The sequence below is a fragment of the Apodemus sylvaticus genome, chromosome 22 (genome assembly GCF_947179515.1).
Source record: "Apodemus sylvaticus chromosome 22, mApoSyl1.1, whole genome shotgun sequence".
NCBI lineage: Eukaryota > Metazoa > Chordata > Mammalia > Rodentia > Muridae > Apodemus > Apodemus sylvaticus.
In genome coordinates, this window is record NC_067493.1 from 59,073,782 (window position 1) to 59,096,012 (window position 22,231).

Consider the following 22,231-nt stretch of genomic DNA (forward strand, 5'->3'; position numbering starts at 1 on the left):
GCTGCGGCAGTGGGGGAGAGCACAGAGCGCCGTGAGTGGTGGGGGACAAGGCACCGTGAGGGGGCGGGGCGGGGCCCCAGGTGGACACGGCAGGACTGTACAAGATGGAGCTAGAAGGGAAACAGAGGCAGGAGGCCTGTGACTGTGGGTGTGCTGAGCTGTGCTGGGGACCGGCGCTCTCCACACCTTGTTCTCCTAGGACCTGCATTCCTACCCTTGGTTGGTCCCTGGACCCATGCTCCACCCTATGACCCACGCTCCCCCCCCCCCCATCCTGTGGGTCCCCGGGACCCGCATTTCCACCCACAGGTGACTCCTGGACCCATGCTCCACCCCCACGACCCGTGTGACCCCAGAACCCTCGCTCGCTCCCACCTTGTGACCCACACTCCCCTCACGTGACTCCAGGACTCACACTCCCACCCCGTGACCAACATTCCTCTCCCCGTCCCCTCCCCGTGTGTCCCCTGGATCCGCATTCCCACCCCTGGGTGACCCCTGGACCCACACTCCCCCCCACCGTGCGACTCTGGGACCCACGTCCCCACCCTATGACCCCACTTTCCCCCTCCCTCCCTTGACCCTGAGATCTAGACTTTCTTCCCCATCCCATGTGATCCCTGGACCCGTGCTCCGCCCATGTGACCCCAGACCCGCACTCCCCAACCCTGTGTTATACCCGGAGCCATACTCTCCCCACCCATGTGTGACCCTCGAATTTGTGCTCGCCTCCCCCCGCCCCATGTGACCCCGTGATCCTGCTCAGTAACTGACCTGCGATCACCGACCCCCGCGGCTGTCCACGCGAGACGGAGGAGGAGGAGCACTGAAGTCCACGCTGTCCTACTAGCGAGTCTGTGGCCCGAGCTCCCTCTCCCAAAAGACTGTCCCCCGCGGGGGCGTGGCCGCTGTGATGTCACGCAGAGTCAGGACGCATGCATGCATACCTAGTGCCTACTATGTGCACTGAGACCGTCAATGCGTTCTTATGCACTGAGCAGCAGACTTCACTCACCCTTCCCGCCCTGCTTGGTTCTAGTCCCTGGATTGGGGTGGGGTGCGAGCCAACTCTGACCCGCTCATTCTTCAGCTATAACCCTGGCAGGCCGGTCAGGCCAGCGTCTGAGATGGAGAGGGAGAGACTGAGGCATCTGGAAGGGAGGGGGCACCGAGGCAGCTGGGGAAGGGGAAACTGAGGTACCGTGTCCGGAGGACTCCCTCCCTCGTTCCCTCCCCTCCTTTACCAGACACCGGATCAAACTCCACTGCCAGCACAGTAAGTCCTTAGAGTCATGGGTGTGTAGACATAAATTTTTTGAAACCTACTTTTAATTAGGGTTCAACCTCTCTTCTAGACCTCTTCTAATCTTCCCTAAGAGCTGCTGTTCCCAAGGCTCTGTGATGGGTCTTCCTTTCAGGGTCAGGCCCTTACAGGCCCTGCATTCCTCTGTCCTAGCTCCAGGGCTAAACTGGGGGGGGGGGGGAGGGGGGAAGGGGGGGAGGGTAGCATCTACTCTTTCATCCTAACCATCTGTGGTTTTAAAGTTACAGGACAATGTAAACTTTATTTCCCTAGGCCAGCAAGGCTCCTCCTCCTCCTCTTTCAGGAATCCTAGCCTGTGGAGGGACTAGTGGGGGGGGGGGGGAGGGACTGGGGGGGCGTAGAGGGGAGGGACAGGGGCTGGGGAGGGACTGGGCCCCAAGACTGGTGTGGACCGGAGCACTGGGGGAGTGTGAGGTGGGTGGGAGAACCCGGTGAGGGACAGAAAGGGGGACCCGAGTCTGAGGGGAGGGTCCTGGAAATGCCTGGGAGCTCCCCCCATACCCCGAAGGTTCACAGCCTTTTCTATTTAGCCCCCTCCAAGGTCTTCCAGCCACCCCCCACCCCGCTTCACCCCGCAGCAGAGGCCCAGGGCTATATTGGGCAGTTGTCACTGCCTCCAGCACCCTTCCCTCCCTTCTTCCCTCCCTCCCTCAACCCCTTCCTCCTGCCTTGCCAAGGCCTGTGCTGGACTTAAGAGCTATCTCTGCTGATCCTAACCAGGAGCTGCCTCGCTAGAACTCACTCTATAGACCAGGCTGGCCTTGAACTCAGAAATCCTCCTGCCTCTGCCTCCCAAATGCTGGGATTAAAGGCATGCGCCACCACTGCCCGGCTAAACATTCCCTGTTGTAAACTTCTATTTCGATTTATGGTTTGAATTATGCATAAATTTGTGATGAACTTTTTACCATGGGATCATGTGTTCTGAAAGATGTATAAGAGCTGAGGACAAAGAGAAGAAGCATAACTGAGCTGAGAATCTTTTAGGCAGAACACTTTTTATTCAAATCTGAACAGAATTTTTTAGAACAGAACTGAAGATAATTTTTTTTTTTAGTCAGGACACAAGAGAACTTTTTTTGACAGAACTGAACTTCATGAGGAACTTAGAAGGAAAGGCATATAGCATTGGGAAAAAAGGCATTGAGAGTAAGAGCATTATTGTGACATCAGAGCAGGAGGAGAGAGCAAGATTAGAAAAATGCAGAGTGGAATAACTTAGAAACTAAAAGGTAACATAAAAAACTAAGAGAGCAATGTGCAGAATGCAGAGGGAAAGAGCAAAAACAAGAAGCTGCAGAGAGCAGAAGGAGTGGTGAGGCTTCTCCTTACCATGAGAACAGGTCTTTTCTTAATTGTGTGATTAAGAGGAACAAAACTTTCTTCTTACAAACCTGAGTTTAATTCATTTAGCAATAAAAGGGTAGAAGCTCGCTCCTCCTCTTTCAGGAACAGCATCAAGCAGCTCCTTGAAGCCTCCTATGCCACCAACTGTGGCAACTTCTCTTAACAAGGAGCTTCAGCCCTGGTCCTGGCTCAAGATAGAAGGACCCACCTCTACATTCTAGGCCAGATGTTTGTGCTTAATGCCAGACACAGTAGTTTTTTGCTCCACTAAGAGCTGGGCATGGAGGCCCAAAACAATATATCATCTCATTAATGGCTTGGTTTTGTCTAGCCTTCAGTGCTGTTATCCAAGCTCCAGGCTGTGAGACCAGGAAGGCTTTACCGTGAGCCACTTCCAGAGAACGCAGTCCACGGCATTCCATAGGTGGACAGCACCTGAAGTTCCCCAACAAGGTGGGGGCACGACTAGAGGTGGTTGTCTCCACTGACCCAAGTCCTTCTTGGGGACCTTCATTCCTGCCTGTCGAAATGGTCTGGGGGATGCTCCTGAGAAATGTGGATGTCTTCAGATGGCTCCTGGTATCTGAGTTCAAAGGACCCTTCCCAGGCTGGACATGGAACAGCTGGCTAACCCAAAACCTAACCTCCCTGAAAGCACAGGAGGACAGCTGAGTGCACAGGACACCTGCTGAGGTCAGATAACACCCACAGAGAGATTAGACACCTGCTCAGGGCACAACAGAACTTCTGAGAGTCCTGAACACTTTGGAGTCACAGAACACTTGCAGAGGGTTTAGGACTTGCTAAAGGTACATGCTACTGGTGTCACATGATAACTCCTGAGAACAAAAGACACCTGCATAGTACATAAGACACCTGATGAGGGCACAGGACACCTTCAGAGAGTTAGCCCTAACCCTAACATCTACTGAAGGCACAGGCCACCTACTGGGACACAGGGTACCTACACTGGGCTCAGGGACAACTGCTGAGGGCATGGGACACCTTCTGGGGCACAGGATACCTGCAGGGTGCACAGAAGATCTGTACTGGACCTGCTGAGGTCAGAGGACACCTATTGAGGGGACTAGACACCTACTAAGGCCCAGGGGTCCTGCACTGGGCTCAGGGACACCTGCTGAGGGCACAGGACACATGGGTCTCAAACAGCACTCAAGGATTCCCTTGTATGTATAGGAGACTGCTGCTCAGGACAGGGGTCACATGCTGCCCTTGCTGATCTTGACACCCAGGGCTACACAGAGAAACCCTGTCTTGAAAAACCAAAACCAAACAAACAAACAAACAAACAAACAAAAAACAGGGAATGTTTACATGCATATCCATTAGAAGCAATTATCTGGCTAAACTTGTCACAGCTTCACAGGTTAGTGGTGAGTTAAAAACCGTAACTCAGTTATTAGTGAAGTTTTGTATGGATAAACCCAGTCAGCATTTTATCATCTGTCCCAGCACCTATAATAAATCATTAGTTCCCTTTTTATGACCTGTGGTTTTACAACCTCTTGGAATGTGCTCTGAGTGGTTGAAGCAACTAACTGATGGCAGAGACGGCAAAGTTTCTGTTGCAGTTTTGACTATCAGAAAGGACCTAATAGCAGTCCCGCTATAAAAGAGCTTAATTACTGATATAATTTTAGGAATTCTTAAAGGGTCATCATTAAGAATTAAGAAATCATTTATTTGTTTATATAGCATCACTACAAGACAGTACATCTTTGCAGATCTGCAGAGATCTGCTTAAAAGGGTGGACTAATACCTAGTGATTATGAATGAGATAATAACAAGAAAGGCATATTAATAACAGGAATCCAATTCAGAATTCTGGTATATACTCTAGACCAGCTGAGACACAACAATATGGACTAAACCTGTATTAGATAGCCATTGCTGGACTAACTGGACCACAGCCTGTGAAATATTTTAATAAATCCACTTTTTACATATATAGATTCATCCTATCAGGTCTGTTTATCTGAGTACCTTTGCAAATACAGCTTTGTGTGTGAGTGTGTGTTTACCTTCCCACTGAGGAAAACGTGCTGGCTAACAATAGTGCTCCACAGGGTTTGTCATCTGTTTCCTGTTTTTCTCCCAGGGTTCTCTAACCTACCAGGTGATAAACTAGTGCCAGTTTACCCAGCATGAAGGACTCCACCCAAGCCTATTTAGATTATTTGCAGGTTTATTGGGAGCAGCTCTCTAATGGATTCACTGATCCCAAGGAACCAGAGGGTTCACTAGTTCCAAGGAGGTCAGCCAGAAAAGACACCATGGGGAGGAAGAACCAGGAGGAATTTGGGGAGAAAGAAAGAAAAAGCAAGCAAGGCAAGCAGGGGGAGAAAAATGAAGGGTGGGGAGGGGGAAGAAAGGAGGAAGAGGAAAAGTGGAGAGGGGAGAAGGGGAGAGAGACACACACACACAGAAAGAGAAACAGAGAGACAAAGAGCACAAAGTGTCTGGATTATACAGGAAGAGCTTCTTGGGGAGGGAAAGCCCAGCCCCTGGGCTGAAAAGTTCAGGGTACAAGGTGGGGGGGCAGCCGTGCCCTGCAACAGGTGGGGACCGAGGAGTGCTGGGAGAACCTGGAAGCCCAGTCGGTTCAATGTGCACGTCAGCTGCTTGTCCCAGGTCTGAATCCCAACACACACACACACACACACACACACACACACACACACACACACACACACACACACACACACCTCTTTAATTGTTAATGTCCTGGGCACCCTTCCACTTGTGGAACAGATTGAAAACTCCACTGCAAGTTGAGTAATGGGCTATGCAAGCTACCTACCTTGATTCTGGAGTAAGAAGGGAAAGAACCTACTGAGTGCTGTGAGGGGAGCTCAAACTGAAGTCAGGACCTTGTGAGTACAGGGTCACTGCACACAAAAGGGAGGAGCAGGCGGCTGAGCAGTGGTAAGTGGAGTGGTGGGTGGTTGTCCTCTCTGGGGCTGGGTGGGGAGAAAAATGGGAAGAATATTGGAGGACAGGCACAAGTGCTACTGAAATGTAAATCTCTGCAGATCTGGAAAAGGTCTGGTCCTGGACTGGAAGCCTGGGCTGAGAACCTCTCTACAGTGTCTCTTCCTCACTCTTTAACCCTGAGGGAGGTGCTCGTGTCACTCAAGACTCACTGGCCAATCAAAGCCTTCAGGCGTGCCAGTCAGAAGAGGAGGCGGGTTCTTTTGCGTGCTTTGCGGCAGGCTCATTTTAGCAGCTGAACAGGCTTGAATGGTCTTCTGTCCTGCCGCTGGATGCGGTGAAGCACGCTCAAGCAAGCTCTGAAGTTGCGGCATGGTGAGCACAGGGTCACTGCCAACAACCGGGAGGAGCCGGGAGCTGGGCAGTGGGAGCTGATGTGGTGTTTTTTTCCCAGGGCACGGAGGGAACCCGCAGCCAGATGCAACCACCTGTGAGGTCAGATGCGGCCACCTATGAGGTCCCTTGTGGTCCTAGCCACTTGCTGGACTCACCCTCTGAATAACTAATTTAACTATAGGGGGCTGCATCTGCGCAGATCATTTGGAAGAATGACTTGTGTGTAGAAAATCCGTGGCATGATGCCAAAATCAGAGAGCCCTAGTTTCTACAAGTCCTATTCTTAGTATTTAACTTAAGGTGTACGATCCATTTGGAGTTAATTTTGTGGAGGTTGTAAAAGGCATCTCGTGCTGGGTAGCAATCCAATATCAAGCTGTGATGTAAAAGAGTAGAATGTTTGAAGTAAAGAATTTACTAAAACATAGAAGATAGTAAGGCACACCAAGTAGAATTTAGCCTGTAAAACACCCACAGGTAAGTAGTTTGCCTACTTATCTGTGGGCCTGTTAGAGATTAGAGTACTAGGATACACATGTTTGTTCACCAGGATTGTCCAGAAATATGGATCCAAACCATAATAAAGGAAACAAACTTGATTTACAACCGCCACCAAGTCTCCATATCAAAGGGCAGGCTTCTAACAAGTTGCTCAATGGGGCATTACAGGATCACAATCAACAGTAAGGCCTCCTGTGCCATAAAGGTTCAGTTTTTTTCTTGAGAAAAGCTTAGTTTTGCCACATGGGCAAGATAACACCTGGTGACAACCATTTGAAAAGTTAAAAAACCACTGTTGTGTAGAGTGCTGACCCGAGGCTTTCTTTCCCTGAGGTCCACATGTATGAATGACATAACTCCTTCTGAAACTCAGGAACATATTTGGCAGAGCCAGTAGCAGTCTAAGGCCTAGGCCTTGGGAGGTTTCCCTAAGGTAGATAAAAACAGATCTCCTTCTCTAAAACCTGGAATATGCCTGGGAGAGCTGGTAAAGGTCTTGGGCCAGGGCCTTTGGGAGGTGTTGTACCACATTCTGAGAACACAACTCTTCCTACCATATGGGGCTGTGGTTTTCAGTTCCAAGGTCACTAGAGGCTTGGTCAGTAATGTTTTGAGATACACTGAGTCCCCTTTATGCGACACTGTTTGATTAGACTTCAGTGTGTCCAATTGTATGATGCTTCTGCTGACTTCATAGAAGTCTCCTATTTCCTTCCTTGTCCACCTTGTAAGTAGGGTATTCTTTTTTAAAAAAAATATTTATTTAATATACATTTGTACACGATAGCTGTATTCAGACACACCAGAAGAGGGCCTCAGATTTCATTACAGATGATTGTGAGCCACCATGTGGTTGCTATGAATTGAACTCAGAATCTTTGGAAGAGCAGTCAGTGCTCTTAATCTTTGAGCCATCTCTCCAGCCCGATGATATTCTTAAGAAGTTTACTTAGCATAAGACATAGCTTGTGCAAGACCTCCCCACCCCAGCTTTCTACTTTCTGCCTTCTTCTATGTTTTTCATTGTCTGGGACCTTCCTCTTGCTGTGTAAAATTTCCCATGTGTCTAAGTGGCTAGACATGCAGTCTCCAGTCCATATTTAAATTGTTCAAAACAAAACTTGGAACCTGAACCTAAGAGAGACTTAAGGGTGACAGCATACATGAGCATTAACCAGTGTAGTTGGTTTTTGCTACTTTGTGGTTTCTTCTTTTTCTCCACCCTTAATCCCTGCCCCCTTGTGCTACACAGTTTCACCCCCTAACACCAGATAGGAGGAAAACAAGGACAAAGGAGAAAGAGATCCTTGAACCTAATTTCTTTCCTTGGACTCCATCTACAAGCACTCGTTGAACAGTGTCTGAGGGGAAGCAAGGATGAACAATAGGAAGGGCAGAAAGAAGATGCAAAGCCAGCAGGGCAGTGGGATTAAGGACACACGTCTTTAATCCCAGCACTTGGGAGGCAGAGGCAGGTGGATTTCTGAGTTCAAGGCCAGCCTGGTCTACAGAGTGAGTTCCAGGATAGCCAGGGCTACACAGAGAAACCCTGTCTCGAAAAAAAACCATGATGCGAAGCCAAGAGGTAGATTTGGGAGGACTGCTGGTTATAATGCAGCAGCAGCCAGCAGCAGCCAGCAGCCTCGAGTTTATTTTTCATAGTTTTTTGTTGTTGTTGTTGTTTTGGATTTGGTTTTTTTAAAAACCAAAGTTAACAGAAACACAATTTGTTGAAGTATACACAGGACATCTGTTCTTATCCAGAGGTGTCTCCCTGTTTCTTCCACCAAGATCAATAGAATTTTCAGCCCCTCACCTTGAGCTCCAGGTGCACCATCTCTTATCGGTCTGTGGCTCAGCAGGCTGGGAAATCGCCAACAGACACTGAACCACCTTGACTCTGCCTGGCAGGCAGACCCACCCCCAGCCTCCTCTCTCTTCCCTTCTCTCTCCCTCTCTCTCTGCTTCAGAGAAGCAGGGGTAAAATTTTACTCCGATTTTAGAAACAGACAAACGCTCCAGACATTTCCTTTTGTTTCTTCTTTGACCACAGTGACTAACAAACCACAACCAACTTTCCTAAAAAAACAACAACCCTCCACCTTCCCTCTCGGGGTCCTTGAATTTATGTATCCTCCAAAAAGTTCCCAGAATTCCAGAAGTCCCATCAACAAAGAAGTCTGTAACTGGCAAAACCATGCTTCTGCCAGAGGATGAGGCAAACCATGATCAATGGCTGCAGGCAGTCAGAAGCAGCCTCACATCCCCACACCTGGGATTAAAATAAAAGCACATTCTTATATATGGTTTTTAAAGAAATAAAAATTACAGAATTCTCAGCCGGGCAGTGGTGGTACATGCCTTTAATCCCAGCACTTGGGAGGCAGAGGCAGGCAGATTTCTGAGTTCGAGGCCAGCCTGGTCTACAGAGTTCCAGGACAGCTAGGGCTACACAGAGAAACCCTGTCTTGGAAAAAAAAACATAAAACAAAAAACAAAAACAAAGCTAAAAAATTCCAGAATTCTCAAATCTGTCACTATAAACTAGAACTGGATACAAGATATTATTAGAGATTTTAAAAAATTAATCTTTTACTTGTGTGTGGAATGTTTCTCCCTGGGAAGGCATATTAATTCTATAACAGCTGCATCTTCAGCTTTTCAGAAAAAATAGTTGACTCGGGTCAACTTGATACCAATCTCTTGCTCCCCAAGGCGATTACCTTGCTTTCCTCTTGATTAAACTTTCTAAGTCCTTAAATAAAAGGGATATATCATAACAGTTTTAAAATTACTCATTTGAGTCATGTAATTATGTCTCCATTGCAGCAACAAGAGGAAAATTTGCACATGGAGCATGGCTTCTGCCTTCAGATCAGAACAGGAGCAATAGTTTACTGTGTGCACTGCAGGGTGAAACAGGGCAGACAATAGCTAGATCACAGACTAAAGTTTAAAGGAGTCAGCTGCCAGACTCACCATTATGAAGGACCTGATTCAGGCAGGGTGGTGATTTTGTAATTTCGCAGCATGTATTAATTTCTGGATGTTAATGAAAGCAGATCAGATTGGTGGGTGTACAATTTGGGGAGGTTGTGTTGAGCCAATGAATATTGAATTCCAATTAAGGGACTGTCCTATGGAGAAATGCACAATCTTTGTTGACATAGTTGAACCAGCTTAGAGGGTTGAGACAGCCTTTGGCTGTAGCTGTGTGTGTCACTTTACAGGTCTCAGTAAGTAACAGATCAAGGGGGTCAAGGTCAAACAGTATTGTATTAATGCTGTGGACCTGTAAACAACACTACCAATTTCATGGTGTTGTTTACAGTTGTATAAATGTGTAAAAGATATTCTACATAATCGTTCATTTAGCAAACTACAGTAAGTGTGCGAAACTGAAACCGGTATGTAATAATGTACAAAGCCATAGAAAGAGGACTTTAGTATAGACTTTAGTGACTCAGAATACATTGTTAGGATCATATAAATGATATCTCACTAAGTGTGATTTAACTGAGAAAACAAAAAGCTTGAAAATAAAACATTGTCCAGAATTGAACAATGAATATATATGTGACACACGATTGTGTATTAGCAATAAACTCTGATAGAAGTAGGTTGGGATTTCCCATAGATATCAACTAAAATTAGACCATGTTGTGTTATAACTGATATAAAATACTTAATATATGTATTCTGATACATTTGGACATAATACCTACACCCATGCGACCCCATTCTGCCAAGTTCTCATAAAAATGACAGAATTGCCATGGGTCCCAGCAATCTTCTCAGTCTATTTACGGTGCACTAGAAATTAGCATGGAGAAGCATCTGAATTCTCATGTTCATTGCAGTTGTATTCATGGTAGCCTAAATATGAGAATGGCCTCAATCCTCATTTGTTGAGGACAAGTTGGATGCCTCAAGGGGACATTGTCCTAAAGGAACGAAGACAGTAGCAATGGTTAAAGGATTAAGCACTTGTAAAGACTCTCATAGTCAGTGCTGTATTGGTCATAAAACAGCATGTAATTACAGCTTAAGCAGTGTCAACCCATTTCTTTCTCCCATCTGATTTTAATCTTTAGTGCACTCCTATTGTCAGATGATGTGAGAGCTACAGGCATTTTGCCTACACTTCAGGTAGCAACAGAAAATAAAGGGCAGAAAGCACAGAATCTAGCTGAAGCAATCTCCTTCAAAGGGTTTTTCTAGTGTTCTTTTATAACATCAAGTGGAGAAAAGAAATGAAATATCAAGCTTTCTGTAGCAAGGATGGTCACCTCAGACTCATTATCGTCCATTACTTAAGTTCTCATTAGGGTCACCCTACAGCATCCAGGAAGTTGCTATTGTACTGGGTTTTTACACTAATCCCCAAATGACCCCTAATTCCAGCTGTTTCTCCCTGCATTGTACTTTACCCCTGCATCCCCCCAACTGATCCCTTCCATTCCTGTTCCCATCAAACCCCAGTCTACTCACAGAAACTACTCTATTACCCCTTTAGGAGATTTGTGTTTCCCCTCCCTATAGCCCACTTCTTTACCTAGCCTCTCTGTGTTTGTGTAGTACAGCTTGATTCTTATTTACCTAATAGGTAATATTCACTTATAAGTGAATGCATGCCATGTTTGTCATTCTGGGTGCGGGTTACCTCACTTAGGGCGATTTTATTTTATTTTTGTAGTTGTATTCACTTGCCTATAAATTCATGATGTCATTTTATTCTATTTTGTTGTGTTTTGTTTTGTTTTGAGACAGAGTTTCTCTGTGTAGCCCTGGCTGTCCTGGAACTCACTCTGTAGGCCAGGCTGGCCACAAACTCAGAGATTCGCGTGCCTCTGCCTCCCAAGTGCTGGGATTACAGGCATGTGCCACCATTGCCCGGCATGATGTCATTTTAAAAAAGAAAATAGCTGAGTTGTCACTATCGATACTCCATTGTGAAAATGTACTTCATATTTTGCTTATCCATTCTTCAGTTGAAGTACTTCTAGGTTGTTTACAGTTTCTGGCTAGTATGAATAAATATGCTATGAACCTAGTTGAGCAAATGTCCTTGTGGTAGGGTGGAGCACCTTTTGGATAGATGCCCAAGAGCAGTATAGTTGGATCTTGAGATAGATTCTCAGTGTTCTGAGGAACCATAATTTTTAGGAAATAATGATTTCCATAGTGGCTGTCTTAGTTTGTACCCCACAGGTAGTGGGGGGCTTGTTCCCTTTCTCCACATCCTTACCAGCATGAGCTGTCACTTGTAATATTGGTTTTAACCATTCTGACATGTACAAGATAGATTCTCAAAGTAGTTTTGATTTGCATTTCCTAATGGCTAAGATGGTGACAATTTCTTTAAATCTTTCTTAGTTATTTGAGATTCCTCTGTTGAGAATTCTCTGTTTAGATATATACTCCATTTTTAATTGATTTTTTTAATTTGGAAAGTCTAGTTTCTTGAGATCTTTATATATTTTGTATATTAGGCCTCTATAAGTTGTTGATTTGATTAAAAAAATCTTTTCCCATTCCTTAGGCTGCCTCTATGCCCAATTGACCAGTTTTTTGTCACTTCTAATCCATTTTCTATTATTGGCAAAGAGGAAAAATAGAGTGCACAGTATGAGTGTTGGCCTGCAATTTCTTTGATTTTTTTATTATAGTCTTATAGTTTATGTTTAAAAGACTTATATGTCTGTCTGTCTTTCTGTCTCCTTTTGTTTATGGTGCAATCTATATTGTGTGATTTTATTCATTATAATCTAATTATATTGTTGTTTCTGTTTCTCTGGAACATGTTATACCTTCATCTATTTTTGTCTTCTGAAATTTTACTATGTTATGAGTTTCTTGAGTTTTTGAGAGCTTGGGAAACCGTTTTAGTATCTTCTTCTTGATCCTGAAGGCTTGCCTCTTCTCATTTCTTGGCAAATCTGTGTTTTCCAGGTGTTGCAATCATCAGTTTTTGGGGTTTTGCTACTTAAGTGATTGATATGGTTAACACATTTGATTTGGGTTTTTAAAACTTTCCCATATATTATTGTCTGTGTGTCCTAAGTAACTTCAGTTGTCAACATTTTAGAGCCTACAGTCATCTGAGGGAGCCTCACTTGAGGGCATACCCTCATCAAAATGGCTGGATGCTGTGTCAGTGAGAGATTGTGATGATTGATGTGGGAAGGCTCTTTCACTGAAGATGGCAGGATCCCTAAGTAAGTGGGCCTGAGCTACATAAGAGAGCTAGCTGAGCATGAGATAAAGCAAGAGGGAAAGCCAGGAAAAAATGTTTCTCTGTGGTTTTTGCCTTCCTTTTTGGAGTTTGAGTTTTGATCCTGAGCTCCCAAAATGATGGACTGTGATCTGACAGGACCAAACAAGCGAACCTGCTCATTACTGAGGTGCTTTTGGCTAGAGGATTTAATCAAGTATCAGAGTAGCAAGTTAGGGGAAAAAAAAGAACACAAAAAGTGATTTTGTTGCTGGACAGAATATGGAAATGTTCTCTTTTGGAGGAATGTGGGGACTGTCAGGACTTGAGATGGCAAACAGCATAGAAAGTTGTACTCAGAGCTGTTGTTGTAGCATCTGGAAGATTGGACTATTGCAAGTAATGTAGACAGAATTTGAGGTCCTAAGATTTCAGTGGAGAATAGACTCCATGAAAAATTTAGCTAGAGGTAATTTTTGTGGTAATTTGACCCCAAATCTTTCTTATTCTGTTGATGCTCTGAGAAATTGAGTAAGGCAGAATTAAAAAAATAATTGGCTGTAGTTTTTAGATAGAATATTGGATCTGTTGGATGATTATTACTTGTAACTCATTCAGGACTATAATGAAAAAAAGCAACAAGTTGGGCAGAAATAAATGCAAAGTCTGTGGCTTGTAGAGAAAAACAACACTGGGTAGTTTCCTTTCTTTTTTTTTTCAAGATTTATTTATTTATTCTATGTATATATGCTCTCTTCATACACACCAGAAGAGGGCATTGGATCCAATTACAGATAGTTGTGAGCCACCATGTGTACACTGGGAATTGAACTAGGGACCTCTAGAAAAGCAGTCAGTGCTCTTAACCGCTGTGCCATCTATCCAGGCCCTAAAAGACTTTTTCTTTGTTTGGTTTCTTCTCACTGGGTAGTTTCAAATGGCAGCCAAATGCTGAGACAGAGGCTTGAAAGCCCAAGAAGGCATCCTAAGGGAAACACACCCTCCTGCTAATCCTTCAGTGAATGGAGGTGTGGGGGTAGGTAAAGTGATTTCTAGTCCCTGGAAGGAACTTCATATAAAACCTGCTACAGCTGTGGTCCAAGCATGGGGGAGTCCATCCCAGTGTAGAATCCAAATTTGATAGGAGCAACCAAGTTCTGGAAATAAGAAAGATGTAAAATTTAAGGTCATGGATTCTTGCCCTGTGATTTCAGTTCAGCACTGTTCCAGCCATCTATGCCAGAGTCAGAGACCCAGTGATGGAGGATACTGTGAGAGTGCATTGCATGAACCTGTGAGCATGAAGCCTGAGGTGCATTTTGAGACCACAAGATGCTGAGATACCTAAGCTATGAGACATCTGCCATCTAGGGAGTGCAAGTAACTAAACTGAGAGATGTGTGAGAAGTTTCAGGGATGGGGCCCTCTAAGCCTTTTGAAACTGAGGCCTCCTGTGTCTGAGGTAGAACTACAGGATTTGGTGTTTGTCCTGCTGGGTTTCCTGCCTTGGTCCAGTCTTCCCTCACTGTGTACACATTCCTCTCTATTGGAATGGGAAGGGGCATGATGTGCCTTTGTTTATTGGAAAGATATAATTTGCTTTCAATTTAACAAGATGTGGCAATCAAGAGTGTCAGAAGAGACTTTAGATGTTTGAACAGTGTATGGATTGCTGCAGAGTATTAGGATCATTGAAGTTAAACAAAATGCATTTTCATCATGGATGACCATGAGCCTATAGTGACCAGGGTCAGAATGTAGTTGATTGTGTCAAAAAGCTCCCAGATAGAGTGATGTCTTTGAACACTTGTTTCTTCTTTGTGACTTTTATTGGGAGAGCTTATAATGTTAGGGTCCAAGAATCACTGAAGGAAGACCCCCAACTTAAATAGTATTCAAAAGTATTTTGTTCTGCAGAATTCTATCATGCAAGGGTCTACCATTCACTATGATGGATACTGACACATGAGCCTTGCAAGCTCAATTTAAAGCCATTCAGGGGAATTCCAGGTGGGGGTATGGGTGTCTTTGGGATTGGTTAAGGTTCTGGGGTATGGGCTACTTTCCAATGCTGACTAACCAATGCTGACTAACAGTTCTTGGTTTAGGCTTGGCTCAGGCCTTGTGGTAGGTCCTGGAAGCTCCTGATTGACTGCCTGTGACAGCGGTTTTCCTGGAATTGACTTGTTTGGACTTATCCAGTTCTAGGAAACAGAAACTTGGGCCTAGTCTCCCAAACTGTCAGTTTGTAGCCTGTCATGTAGTCAGCCTGGCTCTGGCCAACTCAGTCCTCTCAATAGAAGTTTTGTAGGAGGAAACTTTCTAGACTCTTTATTGGGGACGATATTTGAGTGTCTATAGTTTTAACCCATTTCCTGGTTTGTGTGTGTGTGTATGTGTGTGCTGTGTTGCGGTTGAACTTCATTGTCAGCTTCATTCTCATGTTGTCTTGCCGTCACCATTATAGACTATCCCTAAATAATATAAGCTGTAGTTGAAGCAATTGTTATTCAGTGCTAAGCTATTTTGTAAGCCTGGTGTTTTTATATTTTTAATTTTGTTGTTTTGGTTTTGGTTTTTAAAGACAAAGTTCTCTGTGTAGCCCTGGCTGTCCTGAAAGTAGGTGCGTAGAACATGCAAGCCTTAAATTTAAAGGTTCACCTGACTCTGGCTCCAGAGTGCTAAGATTAAATGTGGGTCAACATGCCTAGCTTTTTCTTTGTTTACTTGTTTGTTTGTTTGTTTTTATTGGCTGATGGGCCTGTAACGTAGATTTTGATACATGTCAAGTATATGCTGTTGTGTTGATCTTTATCCACATTATGAATTTTGAAATTTGGGAGAGAGACTATCCTATTTTTCAGGATGGCATGTATTCATGGTAATACTGCCTGAGCCTTACTGCCTGAGCTTTCTGGGTCATTGCATTGCAGGTGTATAACATACTTTCTTCTGGTTGTGTTTGTTTTGATTTTTTGAACGAATATGAGTATTTTGCTTGTGTTCATGAATGTGCACATCATGTATGCCCGTTCCCCGTAATAGTCAGAAGATGGCTTCAGAATTTCTGAACTTGGAATAATGATAGTTGTGAAGCCCTGGCACGCGAGTAGTGGCGATTGAGTCTAATTATCTGCAAGGCCAGCAAGAGTTCATCACTGTTGAGCCATCTCTCCTGCCCTATGTTGCTTATTTAGGATCAACATTTACATTTCCAGTATTTTCATCTGTCCATTTGTAGCGGTTTAAAGATGCATCCCTTGTCAGTAAGATCTACTACACTTACAGTTTACTCTGGGGGCAGTTCATGATTCTAGAAGATGAATACAGAGCTGGAGTGAATGTGTAATTCTTTGTGGGAACTTCAGTATAAACATCTGAGTTCTTTCTATTTTTCTTTTTTTGTCATTTTATTTTTTTATTTTTTATTTTTTTATTCAATATCTTTCTATTTTTCTTGTTTGTTTGATTGCTTTTTTTCAGGGGAGACAGGGTCTTAATATGTACCTCTGGCTGTCCTGGATAGACCAGGCTGACATCAAACTCAATGAGTTACACCTGACTCTGCCTCATGAACACTAGGATCAAAGGCATGCATGAGGCAATACACTCAGCTTGCCCATCATTTTCTGTAGTTATTAATTGTTCATACAATTTCTCTGATGTGTGCTCAATACTGTTTGCCCATCCTCTGTTAATCAGCATTTCTCTTGCAATGTTATATCCTATTCAAAGAGCAAAGAAATGACAGAGGTGAACCTTATTATTCAGTTTCTCTCTAAGATGACTTGGTAATTACATTAGAACTTCTGGGTCAAGGAGTAAGTGGGGAAAGCACCAGAATTATATAAATATAGTGTCATTGAAGCATACACTTACAGTGATGTCAGTATCATGGTTTCTGTTGTACACATGTATGGGCTATTTTAGGATGTAGTGACTTATGATGATGTGGATGTGAACTTCACTCAAGAAGAATGGTTTTTACTGAATCCTTCACAGAAGAGTCTCTACAAAGAAGTGATGCTGGAGACCTACAAGAACCTTACTGCTATAGGTAAGATAGTGAATTTTCTTTCACTTTTTAAAATAAGGGAATAACTATTTCCTTGTTACTGATACTTTTCTGTAATTTCAATTGAGAATGAGGATGAATGAGGTGAATAAATCAGGTTCACTAAGGAGAGTAACTTAAATTTTGCCTAATTTCCAATAATATATTTATACATTTTCTGGTACTATATTTTAGGCTATAGTTGGGAAGACCATAATACTGAAGAACATTGTCAAAGTTCCAGAAGACATGGAAGGTAATTTTCATGTGCAAGTTGATATGAATGTGCCTCTGAAGAAATGTTAATATGTCCTGGAAGTTTTAAAGAAAAGCAACAGTGTTTAAAAAAAGTAATTCTTTAAGTGTATTGATTGTTAAATTCTCACAAACACATGTACCTCAAAGTCAGGTGTCTGATTTGTGTTTGCAAGGCATTCCTCTAAGAAAGAAGACAAGGAAACAATGCCTTAACCGGTATTACCATTTGAACCATAACTGCATTGAATACAGCTACTCTGTAGAAGTGCCAATCTAGTCTCATGCCACTCACATGTTGCATTATATATATATACATACATACATGTGTGTATGTATACATATATATTATATATATGATGATAGGTGATAAGTATATGTTTCTAATAAGCAACTATTCTATAGTAAAACTTATTACTCATATAGTAACATTGCTAAGTTTAAGTGAGGGGGCAGTTTGTGAGAGTCAAGAATGTCGTTGAGGAGAAACTTTAATTCCTATGCCATATGTCTTTGATGAACAAAAATTTAAACTGTGTGAATGCAATGTGGAAATCTTTCATTTCTTATTCTTCTATTAATAGATATATCCTGTGTCACAATGGATACAAACTATGTGAGCATAGGGATATTGAAAGACGCAATGTACCTCTCTCTCTCCCAGAACAATTAGAATATATGTAGTAGTTCCCTTTTGAGTAGACTTTCTCATTGTGATACAAATTTATAATTAGTTGGTTTTCCAACTTCAGTGGGAATATATCCATAAACTCACACTGCAGAAAACACTTATGAAAACTAGGATTGTGGAAATTCTTTTCTGTTTGTCCTGGTTCACTTTGCTAATGTAGTCTGCAAATGTAGTATATTTAACAATATAGGAAAATTTATGAATGTATTTAGTGTGGCAAAGCTCTGAGCTCTTCCACTTCTCTTCCAATTTGTGAAAAATCTCAGAGAAAAAGGATGCTACAAATGTGAGCCATGTAGTGACACTCTTACCATTACAGGAATGCAAAGCAACCCATAATGAAGGGGAAACCCTGAATGTGACCAAAGTGATAAAAATCTTAAGATGTGATTCCTCTTTACAATTGGACCAAATTGTAAAATCAATTTCTACGGATAAAAAGATTCATCAGTTTAATGAGTGTGGTAACGCTTCACATGTGCCAATTATCTTTGCAGGCATGAAAGAAGTCGTACTGGAGAGAAACCCTCTGAAAAAAATCAGTGTGGTAAAGCCTTTGCATGTCACAGTTATCCTCAAAGGCATGAAAGAATTTATACTGGAGAGAAACCCAATGAAGGTATTCAATATGGTGAATTCTTTGCACATCACAGTAGTCTCCAAATGCATAATATAATACATACTGGAAAGAAACCCTACAAATGTAATCAATGTGGTAAAGCCTTTGCACGACACAGTCATCTCCAAATTCATAAAATAACACATACTGGAGAGAAAACTTACAAATGTGATCAATGTGGTAAAGCCTTCGCATATCATGGTTATCTCCAAGTACATAAAAGAACACATACTGGAGAGAAACCCTATGAATGTAATCAATGTGGCAAAACCTTTGCATATCCTGGTCATCTTCAAAGACATGAAAGAATTCACACTGGAGAGAAACCTTACAAATGTAATGAATGTGGTAAAACCTTTGCGTTTAACACTAATCTCCAAGTGCATAAAGCAACACATACTGGAGAAAAACCCTATGAATGTAAGCAATGCAGTAAATCCTTTGTCTCTCATGGTCAACTTCAGTATCATGCAAAAATTCATACTGGAGAGAAACCCTACAAATGTAATCAATGTGGTAAAGCCTTTGCACGACACAGTCATCTCCAAATGCATAAAATAACACATACTGGAGAGAAAACTTACAAATGTAATCAATGTGGTAAAGCCTTTGCATATCATAGTTATCTCCAAGTACATAAAAGAATACATACTGGAGAGAAACCCTATGAATGTAATGAATGTGGCAAAGCGTTTGTATGCCCTGGTCATCTTCAAAGACATAAAAGAACACATACTGGAGAGAAACCCTATGAATGTAATCAATGTGGTAAAGCCTTTACATATCATGGTCATCTTCAAATACATAAAAGAACACATACTGGAGAGAAACCCTATCAATGTGATCAATGTGGTAAAGCCTTTGCATATCCTGGTTATCTCCAAGTACATAAAAGAACACATACGGGAGAGAAACCCTATGAATGTGATCAGTGTGGTAAAACCTTTGCACATCATGGTTATCTCCAAGTACATAAAAGAACACATACTGGAGAGAAACCCTATGAATGTGATCAATGTGGTAAAGCCTTTGCATCTCATGGTTATCTCCAAGTACATAAAAGAACACATACTGGAGAGAAACCCTATGAATGTAATCAGTGTGATAAAGCCTTTGCAGGTCAGAATATTCTTAAAAGACATGAAAGAATGCACACTGGAGAAAAACCTTACAAATGTAATGAATGTGGTAAAACCTTTGCACTTAACACTAAGCTCCAAATACATAAAACAGCACATACTGGAGAAAAACCCTCTGAATGTAAGCAATGCAGTAAATCCTTTGCCTCTCATGGTCAACTTCAAAATTGTGAAGGAATTCATACTGGAGAAAAACCCTACAAATGTAATCAATGTGGTAAAGCCTATTCACAATCAAGTCACCTCCAAGTACATAAAAGAACACATACTAGAGAGTAACCCTATGAATGTAACCACTGTGGTAAAACCTTTACAGATCGCAGTGATCTTCAAAAGTGTGGTGGTTTGAATATGCTTGGTCCATAGCAAGTGGCACTATTAGGAGCTGTGGCCTTCTTTAAGGAAGTGTGTTACTGTGGGGGTGGGCTTTGAGATCCTGTGCTCAAGCTCCACCCAAGGCAGAAGAGTCTTCTCCTGACTGCCTTCTGATTAAGATGTAGAACTTTGGGCTCCTCCAGCACCGTGTTTGTTTGGACACTGCTGTTCTTTTCATCTTGAGAATAGCCTGAATCAGTATACCACCCACCAATTAAAAGTTGTCTTTTATCAGAGTTGTTTTGGACATGGTACTTTTTCATAGCAATAAAACCCAAATTAAGACAAAAGGTATAAAATATATCACACTGGAAATAAACCCTATGAATGTATTGAATATGGTGAATTCTTTGCACATTTCTGTCGTCTTCATTATAATAAAATTATTCATATTTCAATTCATTGAAACCCTGTGAATGGAAGCAATGTACAGCCTTTGCCCTTCACAGCTATCTCTGAATGCTCTAAAGAACCCAGACTGGAGGAAAACCTTATGAACGTGCTCACTGTGGTAAAGTCTTTGTGTTTGGAAATCTGCATAGATCCATAACAATTCAAACACCTGATCAACTAAATGTCAAGAGTTCATTGTCATCAAGCTGTTTAGGTTAGGAGATTAGGGTTTAAGGTGGTTGGGGTTATGGCTAGTATTACAAAGTTAAGGGTTAGGATTAGAGGGTTAGAGGGATAGGGTTAGATGTTTAGGGCTGAGGCTGAGCTTATAGATAGATTAGGGCTGGGGAGCTTAGGGGTTACAGTTAGGGTTGGGGGGTTAGGGTTTAGGGTTGTGGGACTTGGGGTTAGTGTTAGGTTATTATGAGGATCCAACAAGCAGGTGATCTTCCTGAGATGGTCTGCTTCAGATTATATTAATCCATGGCAGATTTGCTCTCATAGGCAAGGCCCAGTAGAACATCATTTTAGGAAAGATTTGTGCTATTAATATGCCTTTCCTGTTATTAAACATATATGGCATTCACTAAGTATTAGCCGACCATTTCTGGCAGAGCTCTGCAGATCTACAAAAATGTACTGCCTTGTAGTGATGCTATATAGACAAATAGATGACTTTTTAAATTCTTAATGATCCTATAAGAAAATTAAATCAGTGTTTATTATATGTGTTTATTAAGATCTTTTGTAGCAGTACTGCTATTGGTCCTTTCTAACTTTTTTTTTTTTTTTTTTTTTTTTGGTTTTTTCGAGACAGGGTTTCTCTGTGTAGTCCTGGCTATCCTGGAACTCACTCTGTAGATCAGGCTAGCCTCAAACTCAGAAATCCTCCTGCCTCTGCCTCCCAATTGCCGGGATTACAGGTGTGAGCCACCATGCCCAGCTTATTAGGTCCTTTCGAATAGTCAAAACTGCAGTGAGAACTCTCCCAGTCTCCCATGTGTCAACTGTTAATTGCTCTTAGTAACCAGACTTTCTCCTACTCAGAGAACATCCCAAGAAGTTGCAAAACAATTAACCAAAGGTCATAAAAAGGAAACTAATGATTTATTATAGGTGCTAGGACAGAAGGTAAAATATTGACTGGGTTTTTCCTTACAAAACTTCACTAATAGTTATATATATATATATATATATATATATATATATATATATATATATATATATATATATATATTTAACTCTTGATGAACCTGTGGAGCTGTGACAGGTGATGAATGTTTAGCCAGATAAATATTCCTAATGGACGTGCATGTAAACATTCACTGATGTAAACTTCTTATTTGAATTATGATTTAAATTTATGTGGAAACTTGTGATGAACTAAACATGTGATCATGTATTCTGAAAGGTGCATATGTGTTGAAGACAGAGAGTGAAACTTTTTCCCTTATCCCCCTTTTTCGTTCATTCTGTGTTCCCCCTTTTTCTTAGAGAGCTTTCATATTACAACTTAGTAATAAACGCTAAAATTACTTTTCAAGTGTCCCGTTTTCTTCCTGTGACTTCAACTAGCAGGCTAAACGTTAGAGCCACATAGTTCTTGCTGAGATAGAACAAAGACTACATTATTATCTTAGTCAGGGTTTGTATCTCAGGGATGGCACCACCCACAATGGGCTAGGCCCTTCCACACTTGATCACTAATTGAGAAAATTCCTTACAACTGGATCTCATCACGCATTTTTCTCAAGGGAGGCTCTTTTCTCTGTGATAACTCCAGATTGTCTGAAGTTGATACACAAAACCAGCTAGTACAATTACTTAATTACCCCTTATCCCTTTTAGGCTACATGTGTTAATCAACGAAGCTAGTAGCTTTTAATCCTCAGATTTAGAATAGAACATCCGGAGACCATTAGCCTTTAAAGCCACACCAGAGTCCTTGTGTTAGGCTTTACTGCTGTGAA

The 22,231-nt window shown here is 42.3% G+C and overlaps 1 protein-coding gene across 3 annotated transcripts; it reads left to right on the forward strand.

Moving 5' to 3' along the window:
- The first annotated feature begins 5,910 nt into the window (after nucleotides 1-5,910).
- LOC127672970 (zinc finger protein 431-like) lies at nucleotides 5,911-20,102 on the forward strand. 3 transcript variants are annotated; one of them, XM_052168463.1, is made up of 5 exons: nucleotides 5,972-5,999; nucleotides 6,079-6,119; nucleotides 16,666-16,792; nucleotides 16,985-17,045; nucleotides 18,233-20,102. In XM_052168463.1, the coding sequence occupies exons 3-5, from the start codon at nucleotides 16,759-16,761 to the stop codon at nucleotides 19,770-19,772; spliced, it is 1,635 nt and encodes a 544-aa protein (XP_052024423.1). In that variant the 5' UTR covers nucleotides 5,972-5,999; nucleotides 6,079-6,119; nucleotides 16,666-16,758; the 3' UTR covers nucleotides 19,773-20,102. The 3 variants fall into 3 exon arrangements, with proteins under 3 accessions (XP_052024421.1, XP_052024422.1, XP_052024423.1); XM_052168461.1 differs by lacking the exon at nucleotides 6,079-6,119 and having other exon boundaries at nucleotides 5,911-5,999; XM_052168462.1 differs by lacking the exon at nucleotides 6,079-6,119 and having other exon boundaries at nucleotides 5,911-5,999; nucleotides 16,738-16,792.
- Nucleotides 20,103-22,231: the final 2,129 nt, after the last annotated feature.